This window comes from Entelurus aequoreus, linkage group LG05 (assembly GCF_033978785.1).
Source record: "Entelurus aequoreus isolate RoL-2023_Sb linkage group LG05, RoL_Eaeq_v1.1, whole genome shotgun sequence".
NCBI lineage: Eukaryota > Metazoa > Chordata > Actinopteri > Syngnathiformes > Syngnathidae > Entelurus > Entelurus aequoreus.
The window spans coordinates 15,984,624-16,004,549 of NC_084735.1; the positions used below are offsets into that span (position 1 = coordinate 15,984,624).

A 19,926-nucleotide genomic window follows, 5' to 3' on the forward strand; every position below is an offset into this window, starting at 1 on the left:
ATAACATGTAACATGTTTTATTTACACGCTCTAAGTATATATGTCATGTAGTAACATTCATAATAACATGTAACATGTTTTATCTACACGCTCTAAGTATATATGTCATGCAGTAACATTCATAATAACATGTAACATGTTTTATCTACACGCTCTAAGTATATATGTCATGTAGTAACATTCATAATAACATGTAACATGTTTTATCTACACGCTCTAAGTATATATGTCATGTAGTAACATTCATAACATGTAACATGTTTTATCTACACGCTCTAAGTATATATGTCATGTAGTAACATTCATAATAACATGTAACATGTTTTATTTACACGCTCTAAGTATATATGTCATGTAGTAACATTCATAATAACATGTAACATGTTTTATCTACACGCTCTAAGTATATATGTCATGTAGTAACATTCATAATAACATGTAACATGTTTTATTTACACGCTCTAAGTATATATGTCATGTAGTAACATTCATAATAACATGTAACATGTAACATGTTTTATCTACACGCTCTAAGTATATATGTCATGTAGTAACATTCATAATAACATGTAACATGTTTTATCTACACGCTCTAAGTATATATGTCATGTAGTAACATTCATAATAACATGTAACATTTATGTATTTGCCTCATTTTAAACATTCGGCGATGTATTAATTTACACAGATGCATCACATTTGCTATTTCCTTCAACAACATGCCAGACTTCATGAGACAATACTGACTCCTTTGGGACAAATTATGATCCAGAACTTTTATGTTTTTGATCCTGAATATAAGGAGGATGAGCTACAAGTTTTTAGAAGCTGAGTGATAAACAGATCAATCAAGTAGCAGTAATGCAAAGTGCTCAACAAGAAATTCAAACTACAAACATAATAAAATAATTACTTACTGTATAATGTCTGCTCTCACTAGGATAAAGACTGATGGGATGTTTACTTCTTGTTTAGATGAAGAAATTATCATAATCCTTACAAGGGTCTTTTTATGTCTCTCTCGCCATCTCTGTTGAATCCATCTAAGTTGAATGTCAAATTTGACCAACTTTTTGGTTTAAGTCCTAGGGGTGTAACGGTACACAAAAATTTCGGTTCGGTACGTACCTCGGTTAAGAGGTTACGGTTCGGTTCATTTTCGGTACAGTAAGAAAACAACAAAATATACATTTTTGGGTTATTTATTTACCAAATTTGCAAAATCTTCCACCAAAAATATTTTTCTTAGTGGAATATTTGATGTGAAGTAATGGGAACCTTGGATAGGTCAATAATTCATAATAACATTGATTTTGATTCAATATTATGTTTTGAGCAATGACAGTTTGAAAGAGAAAAAAAACAGCTTTGTTTTATTAGTCAACATTGTAACTTTTTCTAAATTACATTTAACCTTTAAGCTTTTTTATTTCACTTTTGTTATGTTTTTGTTTATTTTAATAGTATTTTTAGAATGTGCCGTGGGCCTTTAAAACATTAGCTGTGGACCACAAATGGCCTCCGGGGCACACTTTTGACACCCCTGCTATAGATAATAAAAAATTTAATCTGATAAATCTATGGATAAAAAGCAGAACCTGGCGACGCATGCGTGTTTATCATAACTCTCTCGCTCTCTCTGTCTCTGCCCCTCCCTCACCAATGCTGCTGCACGCACAATTTGTTTTGTTTTCAACCCCTTCTTAACCCTGAACGTACATTGAAAATACACGCAACCATAACTCAAAATGCCGGACATTTGAGGCATTTAAGAAACTCGCCGCTAACGGGCTGGCATAGACTGACCATACGTCCTCTTTTCACCGGACATGTCCTCTTTTGCGGAGCTGTCAGGGCGGAGTTTCATAAATGCCTCATATGTCCGGCATTTTGAGTAAACAATGCAAGTGTGTTGTGCCTCGGTGTGCATTGTTTACACAACGTGCGTTACGCTACTTAATATGTCCGTGTGGAAACTCGTTCGGTACACCTCCGAACCAAACCGGAACCCCTGTACCGAAACGATTCAATACAAATACACGTACCGTTACACCCCTATTAAGTCCACATCCTTCTACATCCACATGAGAGACATGATTTATAATCAAGAATTAGGCAATGCAAAAGCTCAATATGTCAACTTAGCAGCATAAGCTGGTTAGCTCTCTGTGATCATGGTGGCACTAAAAGTAGCATTAGCGGCTATAATAACAATATCGCTAATATTTGTTTAATATTCAGATCACAATATGTAAATGGAGTATTGATGGCTGTTTTCCGATGTTGCTTCAGAGGGCTTTATAGGCACAATAGATTACTCCCATTAGGTGCATTGTTAGCCACCTCGCGTTTGTTTTATTTCACAAATTGCATAAAAAAATCAAAAAAACATATGTTTTGGTCCTACAGAGGGATTGTAACAAAAGAAGTGCAGTTCCCCTTTAAAACAAATGTATACATTTCAGAGCGTTATTTAGAATACAAATTTTAAAAAATTAGCTGTGTACCCGGTCAGAATTTTTGGAGGATTACAAAAGGCCGCAGCAAAGCCGAGTTATTTGTGTAGAGTACTAAGAGCAAGTTCAACCTTTTGTGGCTGTAGAACAAACAAGTTGATGCATGGTTGAAGCTGGCGGATGGAAACGTATAAAATGTTCTTTATGAGATGTTTACTAGTGAAATTATACAGATACAGTAATCACATGCTAATTTCTCTGTGGCCTAATGGCTAATAGTAGTGCACTCACAGCAGCATAACAAAACAAAAAAAAGACACATTTTTCTCATGTTTTTTCTATTATTTATTCCAATAATTACACATTTTAAACTAATCTTTTCTCCACGTAAGAGCAACAACTGACATTAAAAGCTGTAAAGGTTGTCTGCTAAAATTCAGTTTGTGTTTGGGTGAGGACCCGGAAAGGAAGAAATGTGAATATTATCTTGTCATGGCAAGACATGAAGGATATATTTAAAAAAAAAATTTTTTTATGCGGACTAACTCGTAAATTAACGTAAAAAAACATCCAAAAAGCGGCACCAATACTCAGTTTACATTTCATGACTTGAATATTAACTAAGTATTACGGATATTGTTATTATAAGCACTAACGCAGACAAACTATTTATAGCGGCGCCGTGATCACAAGCTTGTGTGCCCTTTGTCATTAAATGGATTTTTGCGAAATGTAAGGCCTTAGAAGCATGTCCAGTGGCATATAAACATTTTCACTCAATTGCAATTAGCAGCAAAAATGACAACAAAACAAACCACTTGACACAGTTGGGGGAAGAAAAGTGCAATTTTTGCCTACAAATGTTGACATTCCATTTTATTTTGATGTTTGCTTACCTATTTAGGATGATTAGGTTCTTCACCTTCCAATTACAATGGTAATAGGAATACAGTAATGAAAAATATGTTTGTCTGAAAATGTTGCTTGCATTAATATTAGAGATGTCCGATAATGGCTTTTTTGCCGATATTCCGATATTGTCCAACTCTTAATTACCGATTCCGATATCAACCGATACCGATATACACAGTCGTGGAATTAACACATTATTATGCCTAATTTTGTTGTGATGCCCCGCTGGATGCATTAAACAATGTAACAAGGTTTTCCAAAATAAATCGACTCAAGTTATGGAAAAAAGTGCCAACATGGCACTGCCATATTTATTATTGAAGTCACAAAGTGCATTCTTAACATGCCTCAAAACAGCAGCTTGGAATTTGGGACATGCTCTCCCTGAGAGAGAATGAGGAGGTTGAGGTGGGGGTGGGTAGCGGGGGTGTATATTGTAGCGTCCCGGAAGAGTTAGTGCTGCAAGGGGTTCTGGGTATTTGTTCTGATGTGTTTGTTTTGTTACGGTGCGGATGTTCTCCCAAAATGTGTTTGTCATTCTTGTTTGGTGTGGGTTCACAGTGTGGCGCATATTTGTAACAGTATTAAAGTTGTTTATACGTCCACCCTCGGTGTGACCTGTATGGCTGTTGACCAAGTATGCCTTGCATTCAGTTGTGTGTGTGAAAAGCCTTAGGTATTATGTGATTGGGCCGGCACGCAAAGGCAGTGCCTTAAAAGGTTTATTGGCGCTCTGTACTTCTCCCTAGGTCCGTGTACACAGCGGCGTTTTAAAAAGTCATACATTTTACTTTTTGAAACCGATCATTTCCGATATTACATTTTAAAGCATTTATCGGCCGATATCGGCAGTCCGATATTATCGGACATCTCTAATTAATATTTAATTTCTTTGTACTTTTCTGTCAGTATTGAAATGAGATGGTTTTACATTTGACTTGTTTAAACCTGCAGAGACTGAATCTGTGACTTTGTTTCCGTTCAATGTGTTTAGGGGGAGCGGGTGTGGGTCCAGTCGGCCTCCACACAGCCGGGCATCCTGCTACGTCCAGCGCACCTGCACGCCGCCCTGGACGTCACCAGGCCGTCCCTCAGCGACGACGAGTGGCGCAGACACGCAGCACTGTGAGTGGTGCCGCACAACAATCACAAATACAAGAATGTTCATGTGCGTGTCACTAAACGTTTGCAGGTATGAAGCCTTCAGAGGTTCGGCAGCTCCAACATTCCGACCTGGACAACGCGTGACGCTAGCCTGATGGTGACGTAACAAAACACTGTGACTTATTTAATTACTGGACAATATTTGTCACTGTCGTTTAGAATGTAAAGAATATTTCAAATCTAAGTTTAATTTGGTATACTTTTTGTATTGGCCGTAAAGAAGAAAGGAGCTGGCAGCCTTTAGTCTTTCAACCTTTAATGTAAACAGCAGTTGTGGGGGGAAAATGTTTAAATAGGAAGGCAAAGGGAGGGCAAGTGACTGTGGGGGTAAAATACTGTGTATATATATATATATAAAAAAAAACATACTAGAAATAATCATGTCTTTAAATTAAAAAAATACATTAACTTTCAAATTCTAAAGCTTCCCTTTGCAAATGGAGTCACAGTCGAAAGCGATCACGACGCGATAAAGAAAATATTGCTCAGGAATGTTGAGTACAGCAGTTGTTGAAACGAAGGATGGTAGGCGGGACAACAAAATATCGTAACAGTCGTCAGCTGACAGGAAAAGAAGTGAGTGTATACTTCGGCTGTGTGAGGAGTAACATTTAGCTGCCACAAATACTGTCTGTGTGTGACGTGACAGGACATAGCAACAAGCGTGTGGACTAAACAAAGATGGCTGCCCCATCACTACCTGCACTGAAAGCCCTGAGGACAAATCATAAGAGAAAAAGGCAGAAAGAGGATTAAGGAATCATCTCCATGGTAACTGGTGGTTGTATTGTTTGGTGGCATCACAGTTCATCTTGTGCGGGGGGGAGGAGGGCTAGTTACAATCGTAAACAAAGTCATAGTTGCTAGGCTCTTTGGGAATGGGAGGCGGAGCCTCTGGAATCTGGATGTTTTCGAGGTCCAAGAGGCGGAGTTTCATCTCCATGGAGAGCAGAGTGTCCATGTCGGATTTGGTGTAGTCGCTGGCCATCTCCTTGCCCAGCAGGGCGTTCAGACCGTCCGTCCACACGCAGTACTGAAATAAATGCAACTAGAATAACTACCAATTCAATCAGCACGAGGGCTGGACAATTAAAACTACTTTTAATCTCTCACGAACATTAAAATATAACGGGAAAAAGTGATTACTGCCACGCAACGTGCATGCAAATTCCTGAAAATTGTGCTCTTTTTTAAAAATCTCACCATGGTTGGTACTTTTTATTTGATATCGCGCTAAATGCAACAAACAATGCCATAAGATTTAGTGTTAAGGAATGTGCTGTTAAACGAATATCAAGAAATAAATAAAATGCTGTCATTGTGAGTAGAATGAACATTTGTTTGTGAAAGTAATTTGTCCGATTCTGCTCATTACCGTCCCGCCCTAAATAATGTTGGTACGGTCACTTGAAATAGCGTCGAAACTATAAAGCTAAAGCCGACAAGAACGATCCACAACACATCTTATCTGCTTGTGTTGTTGTGAACTATCGATGTAAGCTCAACGTACAAACAGCAGTCACACTCTGAACAGCAGCACACTTCACAATAACAGCGCTGTGTGCAACATCCGGTCTGACCGCGCTAACAAAATAAATGTTTCAAAAAAGTAACTTACACAAGTATAACTTACTTAAAGCTATCATTGATACATTTACAAAAATACTAGTCAATATTGTCCAAAGACATATTGCATTTAATTAAATTGTATTATGACACAACAGAATAAAAAAAAATCTAACATTTATTATATCAGTTTGTTCTAGTCGTACTATAAATACTGTATTTTTCGGAGTATGAGTCGCTCCGGAGTATAAGTCGCACCGGCCGAAAATGCATAATAAAGAAGGAAAAAAACATATATAAGTCACACTGGAGTATAAGGCGCATTTTTTGTGGAAATGTATTTGATAAAAGCCAACACCAAGAATAGACATTTGAAAGGCAATTTAAAATGTCTAAAGAATAGTGAACAACAGGCTGAATAAGTGTACGTTATATGAGGCATAAATAACCAACTGAGAAGGTGCCTGGTATGTTAACGTAACATATTATGGTAAGAGTCATTCAAATAACTATAACATATAGAACATGCTATACGTTAACAAACAATCTGTCACTCCTAATCACTAAATCCCATGAAATCTTATACGTCTAGTCTCTTACGTGAATGAGATAAATAATATTTGATATTTTACGGTAATGTGTTAATAATTTCACACATAAGTCGCTCCTGAGTATAAATCGCACCCCCGGCCAAACTATGAAAAAAACTGCGATTTATAGTCCGAAAAATACAGTACCGTACTTTCCCGAGCTTGGAACTCTGCGGCTTATCTATGGATTTTGTTTCGCTGACGTCTAAATTACGCAAATCAAACAATGTACTAAAATAAAGTAAACTCAAGTGTTTACAGAGTAAATAATCCTGATAAACATTTTATTAATCTCAAAGGGTGAATAAAGACATCAATGAGTTTTCTGTTTTGTTTGATCATCCGTTTTACTGCCGTGTTACAAACATCGTTTGGAAACATTTACAAAATAAATCTATGTACCGTATTTTTCGGATTATAAATCGCTCCGGAGTATAACTTGCACCGGCCGAAAATGCACAATAAAGAAGGAAAAAAACATATACAAGTCGCATTTTTGGGGGAAATGTATTTCATAAAACCCACCACCGAGAATAGACATTTGAAAGGCAATTTAAAATAAATAAAGACTAGTGAACAACAGGCTGAATAAGTGTACGTTATATGAGGCATAAATAACCAACTGAGAACGTGCCTGGTATGTTAACGTAACATATTATGGTAAGAGTCATTCAAATAACTATAACATATAGAACATGCTATACGTTTACCAAACAATCTGTCACTCCTAACCGCTAAATCCCATGAAATCTTCTTCCTCTGTGTCACTTTTAAACAACTTTGCCAACTCCAAAGGTAGACAATGCGGCCGCTTCCTCTTCTATCGGTACGTCGTTTACGTCAGAGTCATCGTCAGTTGCAGTTCCAATTATTCCAGCCTTTCTGAATCCGGACAGGATGGTTTCGGTTGTCACTGAATTTTTATTGGTTGACGTGTGTGTGTGACGATTGCTGATACACGCCTAGTCTCTTACGTGAATGAGCTAAATAATATTATTTGATATTTTACGCTAATGTGTTAATAATTTCACACAAAAATCGCTCTAGAGTATAAATCGCACCCCCGGCCAAACTATCAAAAAAAAAAGGGATTTATAATCCGAAAAATACGGTAACTATCACATTTTCACAACTAACCAGTATATATATATGTATGGCCTATAGTCCGGTGTGGCTATTATGACATTTTTTTTTCTTGTAAAATGTAATGGGTGTGGCTTATAGTCCGGAAAAGACATTAGTCATGTTTTCAACATCATCCGAAATAAAGTGATTATTTTTGCCAAAATCGTCCAGCCCTCCCTCTGACATATTCCATCCAAGCAAGAAAACAGTGATTGACATTTGTTGTTATTGTCTTACCTCATGTTTGTCCGGGGCGATAAAGTTTAAATACTCGTCCGACTCGTAGAGGACTGAGAAGGCCAGCTCCAGCACCTCCTGGAGAAATGATCACAAAGTTGTAAGAAGACTTGTGGATTATATGAAGACTATTCTTCGCTAATCTTCTTAAAAGGAAGGGATAACTTCTCTTCAGTAGAGTTGAGTCCTCGTCGTGTTGTGGCAAATATCCCCAACAATGTAATAATGAGTGCTTCCCTCTGGGCATGGATGGGGAGCACATTGCTGGACCCCTCTTGTCATTGCAAATATTATTTTTAACGCTGCCATTCCTTTGTACTACAAACATTGTTTTAATGTGATGTCATTCATAACCAGCCTCCACCTTGTGAAAATCTACCCAAACTTGCCCCATTCATAAAAACTGTAATAGTAAGACAAAAATGTTTGCAGCACTAATGGGGAGATTTAGACGAGGTGGGCGGGGCTGGATGATGGCTCAAGTCAGAAAATATACAGTACAGGCCAAAAGTTTGGACACACCTTCTTATTCACAACACAACTGATGGTCCCCACCCCCATTGATAAAGCAAGAGATTCCACTAATCAACCCTGATAAGGCACACCTGTGAAGTGAGAACCATTTCAGGTGACTACCTCTTGAAGCTCACAGTCAAACATTTCACAGAGTCATGCACAGCCAGTTATCTGGAAATCAATGTCAATAAAACAGAAGAAATATGGTTCAACCCCCTCACCTCAGCACCCCATCATCATAAACACACAAACAGTTGACACTTTTAACCTTGTAACCTTGGACAATAAACTCACCTTTGATCAGCACACCACGGACATTCAAAAGAGAAGTCAAATCTTACTTTGTGCTAAATTTCCATTTGAATAATGTACTTTTTATGGAAGCCTTTTCTGGGATAACAAAAATGTAGCATTGCACGCAAATAATAATTGAGATGAATAAAGTGCTAACTTAAAACTTTTACCTTGAACAAAATACTTCTGGAAATAAAAATGCAGTATTAACTTTGTATGCAAATAAATAATAAGTAAATTATCGGGAAGAATATAGTTTGTGTGAATAATCACAGGCTTTTTCATTCCCACATCTTGGCGATGTGCAGAGCTAAGATGATAGTTAGATTTTATTTTAATTAGGGTCCAACAAGCCCAAATAGCAAAGAGAAATTAAAAAAAGCATGTAAACAAACAGCTTGGGCCTTAAGAGGTTTAATGTAAATAGAAAAATTGTTTTGTAATTATTACACTGTACAATTTTATGGATAACAGGCTTAAATATTTATTTTTAATTTATATAAAATGTTTTTTAATGAACGATGATATAGTATTTGTAAACACAAAGCTAACAGTTCATTATTATTACAGATTATAACTACTTTCCAAGCTAAATTGATTTTCCATTATTAACATTAACAACATTATTATTACAGATTCATGCATAAGTACTTTCCAAACTAAATTCATACGCATGTAATTATTTCATTAAATACAGTTGTTACATTATTATATAGTGTTAAATTATATGTAATTTAATGCAGTACATGTTTTATTTTCTGTCAAAATGGAAAGAATTAATATATTTAGCAAGAAAAGATAAAGTACTTTATTGAGGCGTATTATTTCCAGGCTTTAGCGGGCCATATAAAAGGATGCGGTGGGCCAGGTCTTGAGTTTGACACCTGTGCGTATATTAGTGAGACTAATCCACCTATTCTAGAAGCAAAACACCAGGAGGCGGGGTGGAAATTCAGGGCGGATTTGAAGGATGACGCTTTGTTTAGCCATTATCTTATTTGCTCGTTTTAAGCAGATGCTGGCGGGGGGCAGCTAATGGACTTAATGTCACTGTAAACTGGGCAAATAGAATTTCCCAGCACGTCTCACTTTCGCCTTCATTTCATTTGCCAAATAATGGAAATAAAGTAGCAAACATGCACATTTAATCCGACTGTAAATACCAGGCGGTCGATTCCGGATCAGTCTTTAGGTAGCGCCTATTAAAACCCAGGTGGCTGTCAATGAATATGAATGTTTGGTAGTCTGCTCACCTTGTTCTGCTTGAGAGCGCCCTTCTCCTTCATGTGAGGACAGTCTTTGCCTGTGATCACAGCCTTGATGTCCGCCACCGGCACTGAGGACATGATTACACTCATTATTCTATTCTCACGTCTTCCCAATCAACAAGTACAAGTCAAACCAAGAAAAATAACTCTAAAAGTACACTTCAGCACATTAGTATGGCATAAAATGTGGAAAAATCACATCTGCACAATATAAATCAGGCCACAAAATTAGACAGGGCTGCCACTAGTTTCCTTTAACGGCACTATGAGAAATGACTAAATATGTGTCACCCCCCCTAATCCTGTATGATGTAATATCATTTTAATTATAATGCAAGTTACCTTTTAAAACAAAACTTCTTTCTCTTTACTGTTTTATTTTTTTGCAATTGTCATTGAAAACTTTTCTGTTATCCTAAATACATTGACTTTCAATCTCTGTGAGCAAAAACGACATTTCAATAAATATTGAATATCTTGAAGTGCAGTGGAAAAACTGGGTCAAGTGGTTTGTTGTGGTGTCTTTTTTGTGCCATCTCTTTCCAACAAATTAGGCATACTTGATCATTCAGTTTGGATACAAATTATTCCCACACAGGACATGTAATCCTCTTTTTTCCTCCTTACATTATGGTGCTTCTAATTCGCGAGTTGCCTGCATCCTGTGTGTGTAAGTTAGCAGCCCACCGAGACAAAGACGTGGATGACTGACAAGAGGGTTAGCTCCTTTCATTTAATTCTACTGTTGAATAAAGGTGCTCGGTTGCTGAGTGCGATGCAGAGTGAACCCTCTTGTACCCTGTTTGAAAGCAAAAGGCGAAGGAAAACACACAGACATCGCAATTTATCGACTTATATGTATATATAAATATACACACACACATGTATATATATATATATATATATACACATATATGCACGTGTATTTATATAAACATATACTGCACAAGTATATATGTATATACACACACATATATACGTATGTACATACACATACATATATATATACATGTATACAGTATATACACACACACATGAATGTATATATACACACACACGTATACACGTGTATACAAACGTACATATACAGTATATACACATACATATATATACATACATACACACATTTATATACGTATACAGTATATACACACATGTATGTATGTATATATATATATATACACACATGTATATACATGTGTATATACATATATACATACATACATGTACACATATTTACATACATACATACTGTTCATAAATATATATATACATACACATATGCATACATACATACAGTACATACACACATGTATATACGTATACAGTATATATACACACATTAATGTATATATACATATATATATATATATATATATATATATATATACACACACACACATGTATATATACATACATATGTACATGTATGTATATGTACAAAAGTATATAAATATACACATGTAGATACATGTGTATATACATACCGGGTACATATATATATATATACATACATACATATATATATACATACAGTATCTGCATACGTACATACATACTGTTGATATATATACATACATGTATATATGTACATACACATGTAGATACATGTGTATATACATACATTCATACATATATACATACACATTCATACATATATACATACTGTTGATATATATACATACTATACATGTATGTATATGTACACACATATATAAACATGTACATACACACACACATACATATACATATATATATATATATACACATACATACACAAATCTAAGGTGCGCAAAAACTTAATTCAGGTTAAATATTTGAGTCATTTGACGGCCCTGGTAGAACATGTATAAAAGTACATGATGTATACAGTATATGATACCAGACTACTGCATGTTTTATGTTCAGGTGTGTGTATCCTTCAAACTAAAAGTTAGCATGTTGCACTATGCTCGCTCCTTTGACCGAGGCAAACTAAAAAGTCTTATAAAATGAGCGCCACCTACGTTTGTCCTGCAGGGAGTCGTGGGGCACCTCCCCCTGGGGGCTCTCCTCCAGGTCTCCGTAGTGCAGGACTTTGTGGTTGGGAGACAGTCGGCAGTACCAGAACTTGTCTGCGGCGGGAGAAAAGAGGATTAAGACGGATTTAGACGCCATAAGTCAATTCAAAGAACAGACGAGCTGCCGTGTTCCGGAACAGACTGAAGTTTAAATGTGTGCTCCACAGCCAGTGAGAAGATGCTCCTGAAATAGAACGTTCTGGTGGTGCCATGCCACTGCAGACTGACTTGTAGGCGGTGAGGAGGATGCTAACACCCGTGTAAACAAGCACATATGTTGTCTGAAAATGATACAGTGCTAACGGTTCTTCAATGCTAGTAGTTTTAAGCAAGATAAACATTAGTAGCTGCTACTATTAGCTGCCAAATACCTCTTCTAGCTGCCACATACCTCTTCTAGTTGCCACATACCCCTTCTAGCTGACAAACACCTCTTCTAGTTGCCACATACCCCTTCTAGCTGACAAACACCTCTTCTAGTTGCCACATACCCCTTCTAGCTGCCAAACACCTCTTCTAGTTGCCACATACCTCTTCTAGTTGCCACATACCTCTTCTAGCTGCCAAATACCTCTTCTAGTTGCCACATACCTCTTCTAGCTGCCAAATACCCCTTCTAGCTGCCAAATAGATCTTCTAGCTGCCAAATACCCCTTCTAAATACCCCTTCTAGCTGCCAAATACCCCTTCTAAATACCCCTTCTAGCTGCCAAATACCCCTTCTAAATACCCCTTCTAGCTGCCAAATACCTCTTCTAGCTGCCAAATACCCCTTCTAGCTGCCACATACCTCTTCTAGCTGCCACATACCTCTTCTAGCTGCCAAATACCTCTTCTAGCTGCCAAATACCCCTTCTAGCTGCCACATACCTCTTCTAGCTGCCACATACCTCTTCTAGCTGCCACATACCTCTTCTAGTTGCCAAATACCTCTTCTAGTTGCCTCATACCTCTTCTAGCTGCCAAATACCCCTTCTAAATACCCCTTCTAGCTGCCAAATACCTCTTCTAGCTGCCACATACCTCTTCTAGCTGCCACATACCTCTTCTAGTTGCCAAATACCTCTTCTAGCTGCCAAATACCCCTTCTAAATACCCCTTGTAGCTGCCAAATACCTCTTCTAGCTGCCAAATACCCCTTCTAGCTGGCACATACCTCTTCTAGCTGCCAAATACCCCTTCTAGCTGGCACATACCTCTTCTAGCTGCCACATACCCCTTCTAGCTGCCACATACCCCTTCTAGCTGCCACATACCTCTTCTAGCTGCCAAATACCTCTTCTAGCTGCCATATACCTCTTCTAGCTGCCACATACCCCTTCTAGCTGCCACATACCTCTTCTAGCTGCCACATACCTCTTCTAGTTGCCACATACCTCTTCTAGTTGCCACATACCTCTTCTATTTGCCACATACCCCTTCTAGCTGCCAAATACCTCTTCTAGTTGCCAAATACCTCTTCTAGTTGCCACATACCTCTTCTAGTTGCCACATACCTCTTCTAGCTGCCACATACCTCTTCTAGCTGCCACATACCCCTTCTAGCTGCCACATACCTCTTCCAGCTGCCAAATACCTCTTCTAGCTGCCAAGAACCCCTTCTAGCTGCCAAATACCTCTTCTAACTGCCAAATACCTATATTCTAGCTGCCAAATACCCCTTCTAGCTGCCAAATACCTCTTCTAGCTGCCAAATACCCCTTCTAGCTGCCAAATACCTATTTTCTAGCTGCCAAATACCTCTTCTGGCTGCCAAGAACCACTTCCAGTATGCTAGCTGCCAGTTGTTGATGTTAGCTACCAGACGCTAATATAAACGTTCAGTCGCGGCTACCAGTAATAGGAAGCACAGTAACAACTAGCTTCTTTAGTTAGCGGCTAATACCTGATGCTAGCAGCCACGTGTTAGCTTCTACTAGCGACATCGCTAGCCTATGCTAGCTGCCAGTAGCTGATGTTAGCTACCAGATGCTAATATAAACGTTCAGTCGCGGCTACCAGTAGTAGGAAGCACAACAACTTCTTTAGTTTGCAGCTAATGCCTGATGCTAGCAGCCACGACTGACGTGTTAGCTTCTACTAGCGACATCACTAGCCTATGCTAGCTACCAGACGCTAGTATAAACGTTCAGTCGCGGCTAACAGTAGTAGGAAGCACAGTAACAACTAGCTTATTTAGTTTGCGGCTAATACCTGATGCTAGCAGCCACGTGTTAGCTTCTACTCGCGACATCGCTAGCCTATGCTAGCTGCCAGTAGCGTATGCTAGCAAGTCGCCACGGCATGAAGCGTCAAAGAGTCCAGTCCAGTCCCCACCTTGCCTCCTGCGACTGCTGATCTTCCGGAAACATGTTCCTTCACATAGTCTGTTGAGTCTCTGTTGTTTGATCAACTCCATGATCTCTGGCTGGATCTTCTCTCTCAGCTCCCTCCAACAAATAAAACACAAATATTTACAGTCACAAAACATGCAAGCTCACAAATGTCCTCCATCATCATGTAAGATGAATTCATGCATGTGTCGGTGCACGTAAAATGTAATCATGCACGTATGATGTATGTGGTAATGCACGTAATCGCGCACATCTGATGTATTCACGCACATCTGATGTATTCACGCACATCTGATGTATTCACGCACATCTGATGTATTCACGCACATCTGATGTATTCACGCACATCTGATATATTCACGCACATCTGATGTATTCACGCACATCTGATGTATTCACGCACATCTGATGTATTCACGCACATCTGATGTATTCACGCACATCTGATGTATTCACGCACATCTGGCGCATGTATGAGGTCTTGTGCGTGCACGTGTGTTCATTCACTTATGAGGTATTTACACGTGTATAATGCATATACATGTACGATGTATTTGTGTACGTACAATGTATTCACGCACACATGACGTATTTACACACGCATAATGTGTTCACGCGCGTACGATGTATTTGTGTATGAACAATGTATTACCGCACGTACAATGTATGCATGTATAATGTATTTGCGCACGAATATAGACAAATGTTATCCACGTATGATGTATTCACGCACGTATGATGTACTTATGTGCATACACACGTATGATGTATCCACGCACGTATGATGTATTTATGTGCATACACACGTATGATGTATTCACGCACATATCAAGTTTCAAGTTTATTATTCTTCGGTCAATCGTCAACAAAATAAACAAACAGTTGTACATTCTTAAATTGAAAATGAAAATGTTGCAGACCGAAAGGGTTTAGGCTGAAGTTGAACACTTATTGCGCCTAACCCTATAAACAATGTCAAGTACAAAATAAACTTCCGAAAATTATTGAATGTCCATTGTACAACATATTATAAATACACATTATACATAACATAAACACAGTTCAATTATATACACAGTAAAGGCATGTGAAATATCCTTGTAGACATGTTAAACCTTTGTACCAATTTATATACTATATACAAACAATTGTACTTCCATTATTATTTATAACCCACATTTAGTATTTGAATTAACATTGATCATAGTATTAACTACTGTGTTGATTCTAGATTGATATATGTTTTCAAGACATTGTTTTTTAAATGTGTGAATAGAACTGGAACATTTTAAGGAATAATCCAAGCTGTTCCACAGTTGAACCCCCCTGACAGAAACACATCTACTTTTTAAGCTCGTTCTTATCTTAGCTTTCTGGAAGACAGCTGAACCTCTGAGGTCATAGGGATTCTCTCTGGGTTTGAACCTCTCCTGTAGACACCCAAGCAGCATGTGGTTATGAGCTTTGTACGTCACAATAGCAGTGTTGAGGTCAACAAGATCGTGCAGTTTTAATGTTTTTAATTTAATAAACAGAGCATTGGTATGGTCATGATAATCTGCATAATTTACAATTCTAATCGCTTTCTTTTGAAGTAAGAATATAGATTTAATGTTTGTTTTGTAATTGTTACCCCAGATTTCGACACAATAATTAAGATAAGGGAGTACAAAAGAATTATATAACATGATAAGAGCCTTTTGATTTACGGAGTTTTTTATTTTATGCAACATAGCAATATTTTTTGCCATCTTTGTCTTAAGTATATTTATGTGCAGTTTCCAATTTAATTTATCATCTATATGGATTCCCAAAAATTTTGTTGAATACACCCTTTCTATCTCCATATCATCAATTCTTATATGACACTGTTATTTTTCCTATTTCCAAAAATTATATATTTTGTTTTATTTAGGTTGATTGATAGTTTATTGGTATCAAACCATTGCTTTAGTATGTGGAGTTCACTCTCTACAGTCCCTAAGAGTTGGCCAAGGTCTTGCCCAGAACAGTACAGACTTGTATCATCAGCAAAGAGAATACAGTTGAGTTTTTTAAAGATTTTACAGATATCATTAATATACAATAAAAACAATTTTGGTCCCAATACAGAACCTTGGGGTACTCCATGTGTTATAATCTTTTTATCTGAATCTACATTATTCATATGCACGTACTGTTCTCTGCCACCAAGATAACTTTTCAACCAATCATGAGCATATACACGTATGATTTATGTGTGCATACACATATGATGTATTTACACACAATGTATTTATGTGCGTATACACGTATGATGTATTCACACACGTATGATGTACTTATGTACATATACACGTATGATGCATTCACACACTATTATGTATTTATGTGTACACACACGTATGATGTATTCACGCACATATGTATTTATGTGCATATACACGTATGATGTATTCACGCACATATGATGTATTTATGTGCGTATACACATACTGTATGTATTTACACACATGATGTATTTATGTGCATATACACGTAGGATGTATTTAAGTACATCATACGTGTATATACACTTAAATACATAATGTGTAACGCACATAAATCATACGTGTATATGCGTATACACGTATGATGTATTCACGCACGCATGATGTACTTATGTGCATATACACGTATGATGGATTCACGCACGCATGATGTACTTATGTGCATATACACGTATGATGGATTCACGCACTATTATGTATTTATGTGTATACACACGTATGCTGTATTCACGCACATGATGGATTTAAGTGCATATACACGTATGATTTATGTGCGTATACACATTATGTATTTATGTGCGTATACACCTATGATGTATTCACGCACATGATGTATTTATGTGCATATACACGTATGATGTATTCACGCACATGATGTATATATGTGCATATACACACCTATGATGTATTCACGCACATATGATGTATTTATGTGCATATACACGTATGATGTATTCACGCACATGATGTATTTATGTGCATATACACACCTATGATGTATTCACGCACATATGATGTATTTATGTGCATATACACGTATGATGTATTCACGCACATATGATGTATTTATGTGCATATACACGTATGATGTATTCACGCACATATGATGTATTTATGTGCGTATACACATACTGTATGTATTTACACACATGATGTATTTATGTGCGTATACACGTATGATGTATTCACGCACATGATGTATTTATGTGCATATACACGTATGATGTATTCACGCACATGATGTATTTATGTGCATATACACCTATGATGTTTCACGCACATATGATGTATTTATGTGCATATACACGTATGATGTATTCACGCACATATGATGTATTTATGTGCATATACACGTATGATGTATTCACGCACATATGATGTATTTATGTGCATATACACGTATGATGTATTTACACACATGATGTATTTATGTGCGTATACACGTAGGATGTATTTAAGTACATCATACGTGTATATACACTTAAATACATAATGTGTAACGCACATAAATCATACGTGTATATGCGTATACACGTATGATGTATTCACGCACGCATGATGTACTTATGTGCATATACACGTATGATGGATTCACGCACTATTATGTATTTATGTGTATACACACGTATGCTGTATTCACGCACATGATGGATTTAAGTGCATATACACGTATGATTTATGTGCGTATACACATTATGTATTTATGTGCGTATACACCTATGATGTATTCACTCACATATGATGTATTTATGTGCGTATACACATATGTATTTACACACATGATGTATTTATGTGCGTATACACGTATGATGTATTCACGCACGCATGATGTACTTAAATACATCATACGTGTATATGCACTAAAATACATATGTGTATACGCACATAAATCATACGTGTTTATGCGTGTACACGTATGATGTATTCACGCACGTATGATGTACTTATGTGCATATACACGTATAATGTATTAACGCACATATGATGTATTTATGTGTATACACACGTATGATGTATTCACGCACGTATGATGTACTTATGTGCATATACACGTATGATGCATTCACACACTATTATGTATTTATGTGTATACACACGTATGATGTATTCACACACATGTGTATTTAAGTGCATATACACGTATGATTTATGTGCGTATACACATATGTATTTAAGTGCATATACACGTATGATGTCTTTATGTGCGTATACACGTATGATGTATTCACGCACTGTGCTGCATTTGAGTGCAACACACGTGACGGCGCTGTGCATAAATTATGCAAACGATGCGGCTGAGCGGGTGTGGTATTGACTCCAAACTGACGACGGTGGGAGTTACTTCATCAAACGTGATCAGTCAATAGAGCTAACAGTCTATTTTGGGCCAAAGAGCAGGGACATGATGTCACCACAACACATCAGGTGTTTGCTCCAAAAGGTCAGGAAAAGACAAAACCTCTGATTGGTGGACTCACAGGATGGGGCGGGACTGGAAGTCCTCCTGATTCATCCTCTCAGACTGGCGTATCTTGAGGATCTCGGTGTAGCTCAGGTTCTGCAGGCGACTCTTGAACTGGTCCAGGGAATTAGGCTTGAGGGTGAGCGCTCGCATGACCTGCTCCCGCACCACCTGCATGACCTGGGGGGGAGGGGGCGGAGTCAGAGGCAGGAAGTCAAATAGCCAGCCTGCATCAGCCTACTTCTTCTGTCATTGGCCTCAAAGCCTCTTTTGTAGGGAGAGACCCCACAAGAACCAAACCAAATCCTGCCGCTAATCTGGAATAAGTGGTGGGAAATGTGAAGACGACACAAGCGAGCGTCTGTAATCTCCTTAAACCCACCTCTTTAGTCCTCAAATTTAGAAAAGCGCGGCCCGTCTCGCGGTGGCAAAGAAAAGATTGTAAGTCTTTTTTAACGGAATTCCGAAAATCCTCCTCAGGAATTCTTGGTGGTGACACACTGACAGGGGATGAACTGCTACTCTTCCCTTAATAACTTCATCATCTTTTACTACTTGTACTAAATATCATATTACTTTCACTTTTGAAAGATGTGTGTGTGTGTGTATATATATATATATATATATATATATATATATATATATATACACACATATATATAAATATATATATATATATATATATATATATATATATATATATATATATATATATATATATACACACATATATATAAATATATCTATATATATATATATATATATATATATATATATATATATATATATATATATATATATATATATATATATATATATATACACATATATATACAAACCCTGTTTCCATATGAGTTGGGAAATTGTGTTAGATGTAAATATAAACGGAATACAATGATTTGCTAATCATTTTC

At 37.2% G+C, this 19,926-nt stretch overlaps 2 protein-coding genes across 7 annotated transcripts in view; one reads left to right on the forward strand and one right to left on the reverse strand.

The window, feature by feature from the left end:
- LOC133650227 (peroxisomal ATPase PEX1-like) overlaps positions 1–10,628 on the forward strand; it is an 86,869-nt gene extending 76,241 nt beyond the window's left edge. For all 6 annotated transcript variants that reach the window (XM_062047225.1, XM_062047228.1, XM_062047227.1 and 3 more), the window contains 2 exons: positions 4,363–4,493; positions 4,561–10,628. In XM_062047225.1, coding sequence (XP_061903209.1) covers positions 4,363–4,493; positions 4,561–4,627 — 198 coding nt within the window. In that variant the 3' untranslated portion in view covers positions 4,628–10,628. The remainder of the gene's footprint in view (positions 1–4,362; positions 4,494–4,560) is intronic.
- LOC133650228 (engulfment and cell motility protein 1) overlaps positions 2,867–19,926 on the reverse strand; it is a 156,053-nt gene continuing 138,993 nt past the window's right edge. The window contains exons 16-21 of the mRNA XM_062047231.1: positions 19,029–19,192; positions 14,505–14,617; positions 12,135–12,242; positions 10,114–10,196; positions 8,051–8,128; positions 2,867–5,565 (exon numbers count right to left, since the gene is read on the reverse strand). Of these exons, the coding sequence (XP_061903215.1) occupies positions 5,365–5,565; positions 8,051–8,128; positions 10,114–10,196; positions 12,135–12,242; positions 14,505–14,617; positions 19,029–19,192 (747 nt within the window). The 3' untranslated portion in view covers positions 2,867–5,364. The remainder of the gene's footprint in view (positions 5,566–8,050; positions 8,129–10,113; positions 10,197–12,134; positions 12,243–14,504; positions 14,618–19,028; positions 19,193–19,926) is intronic.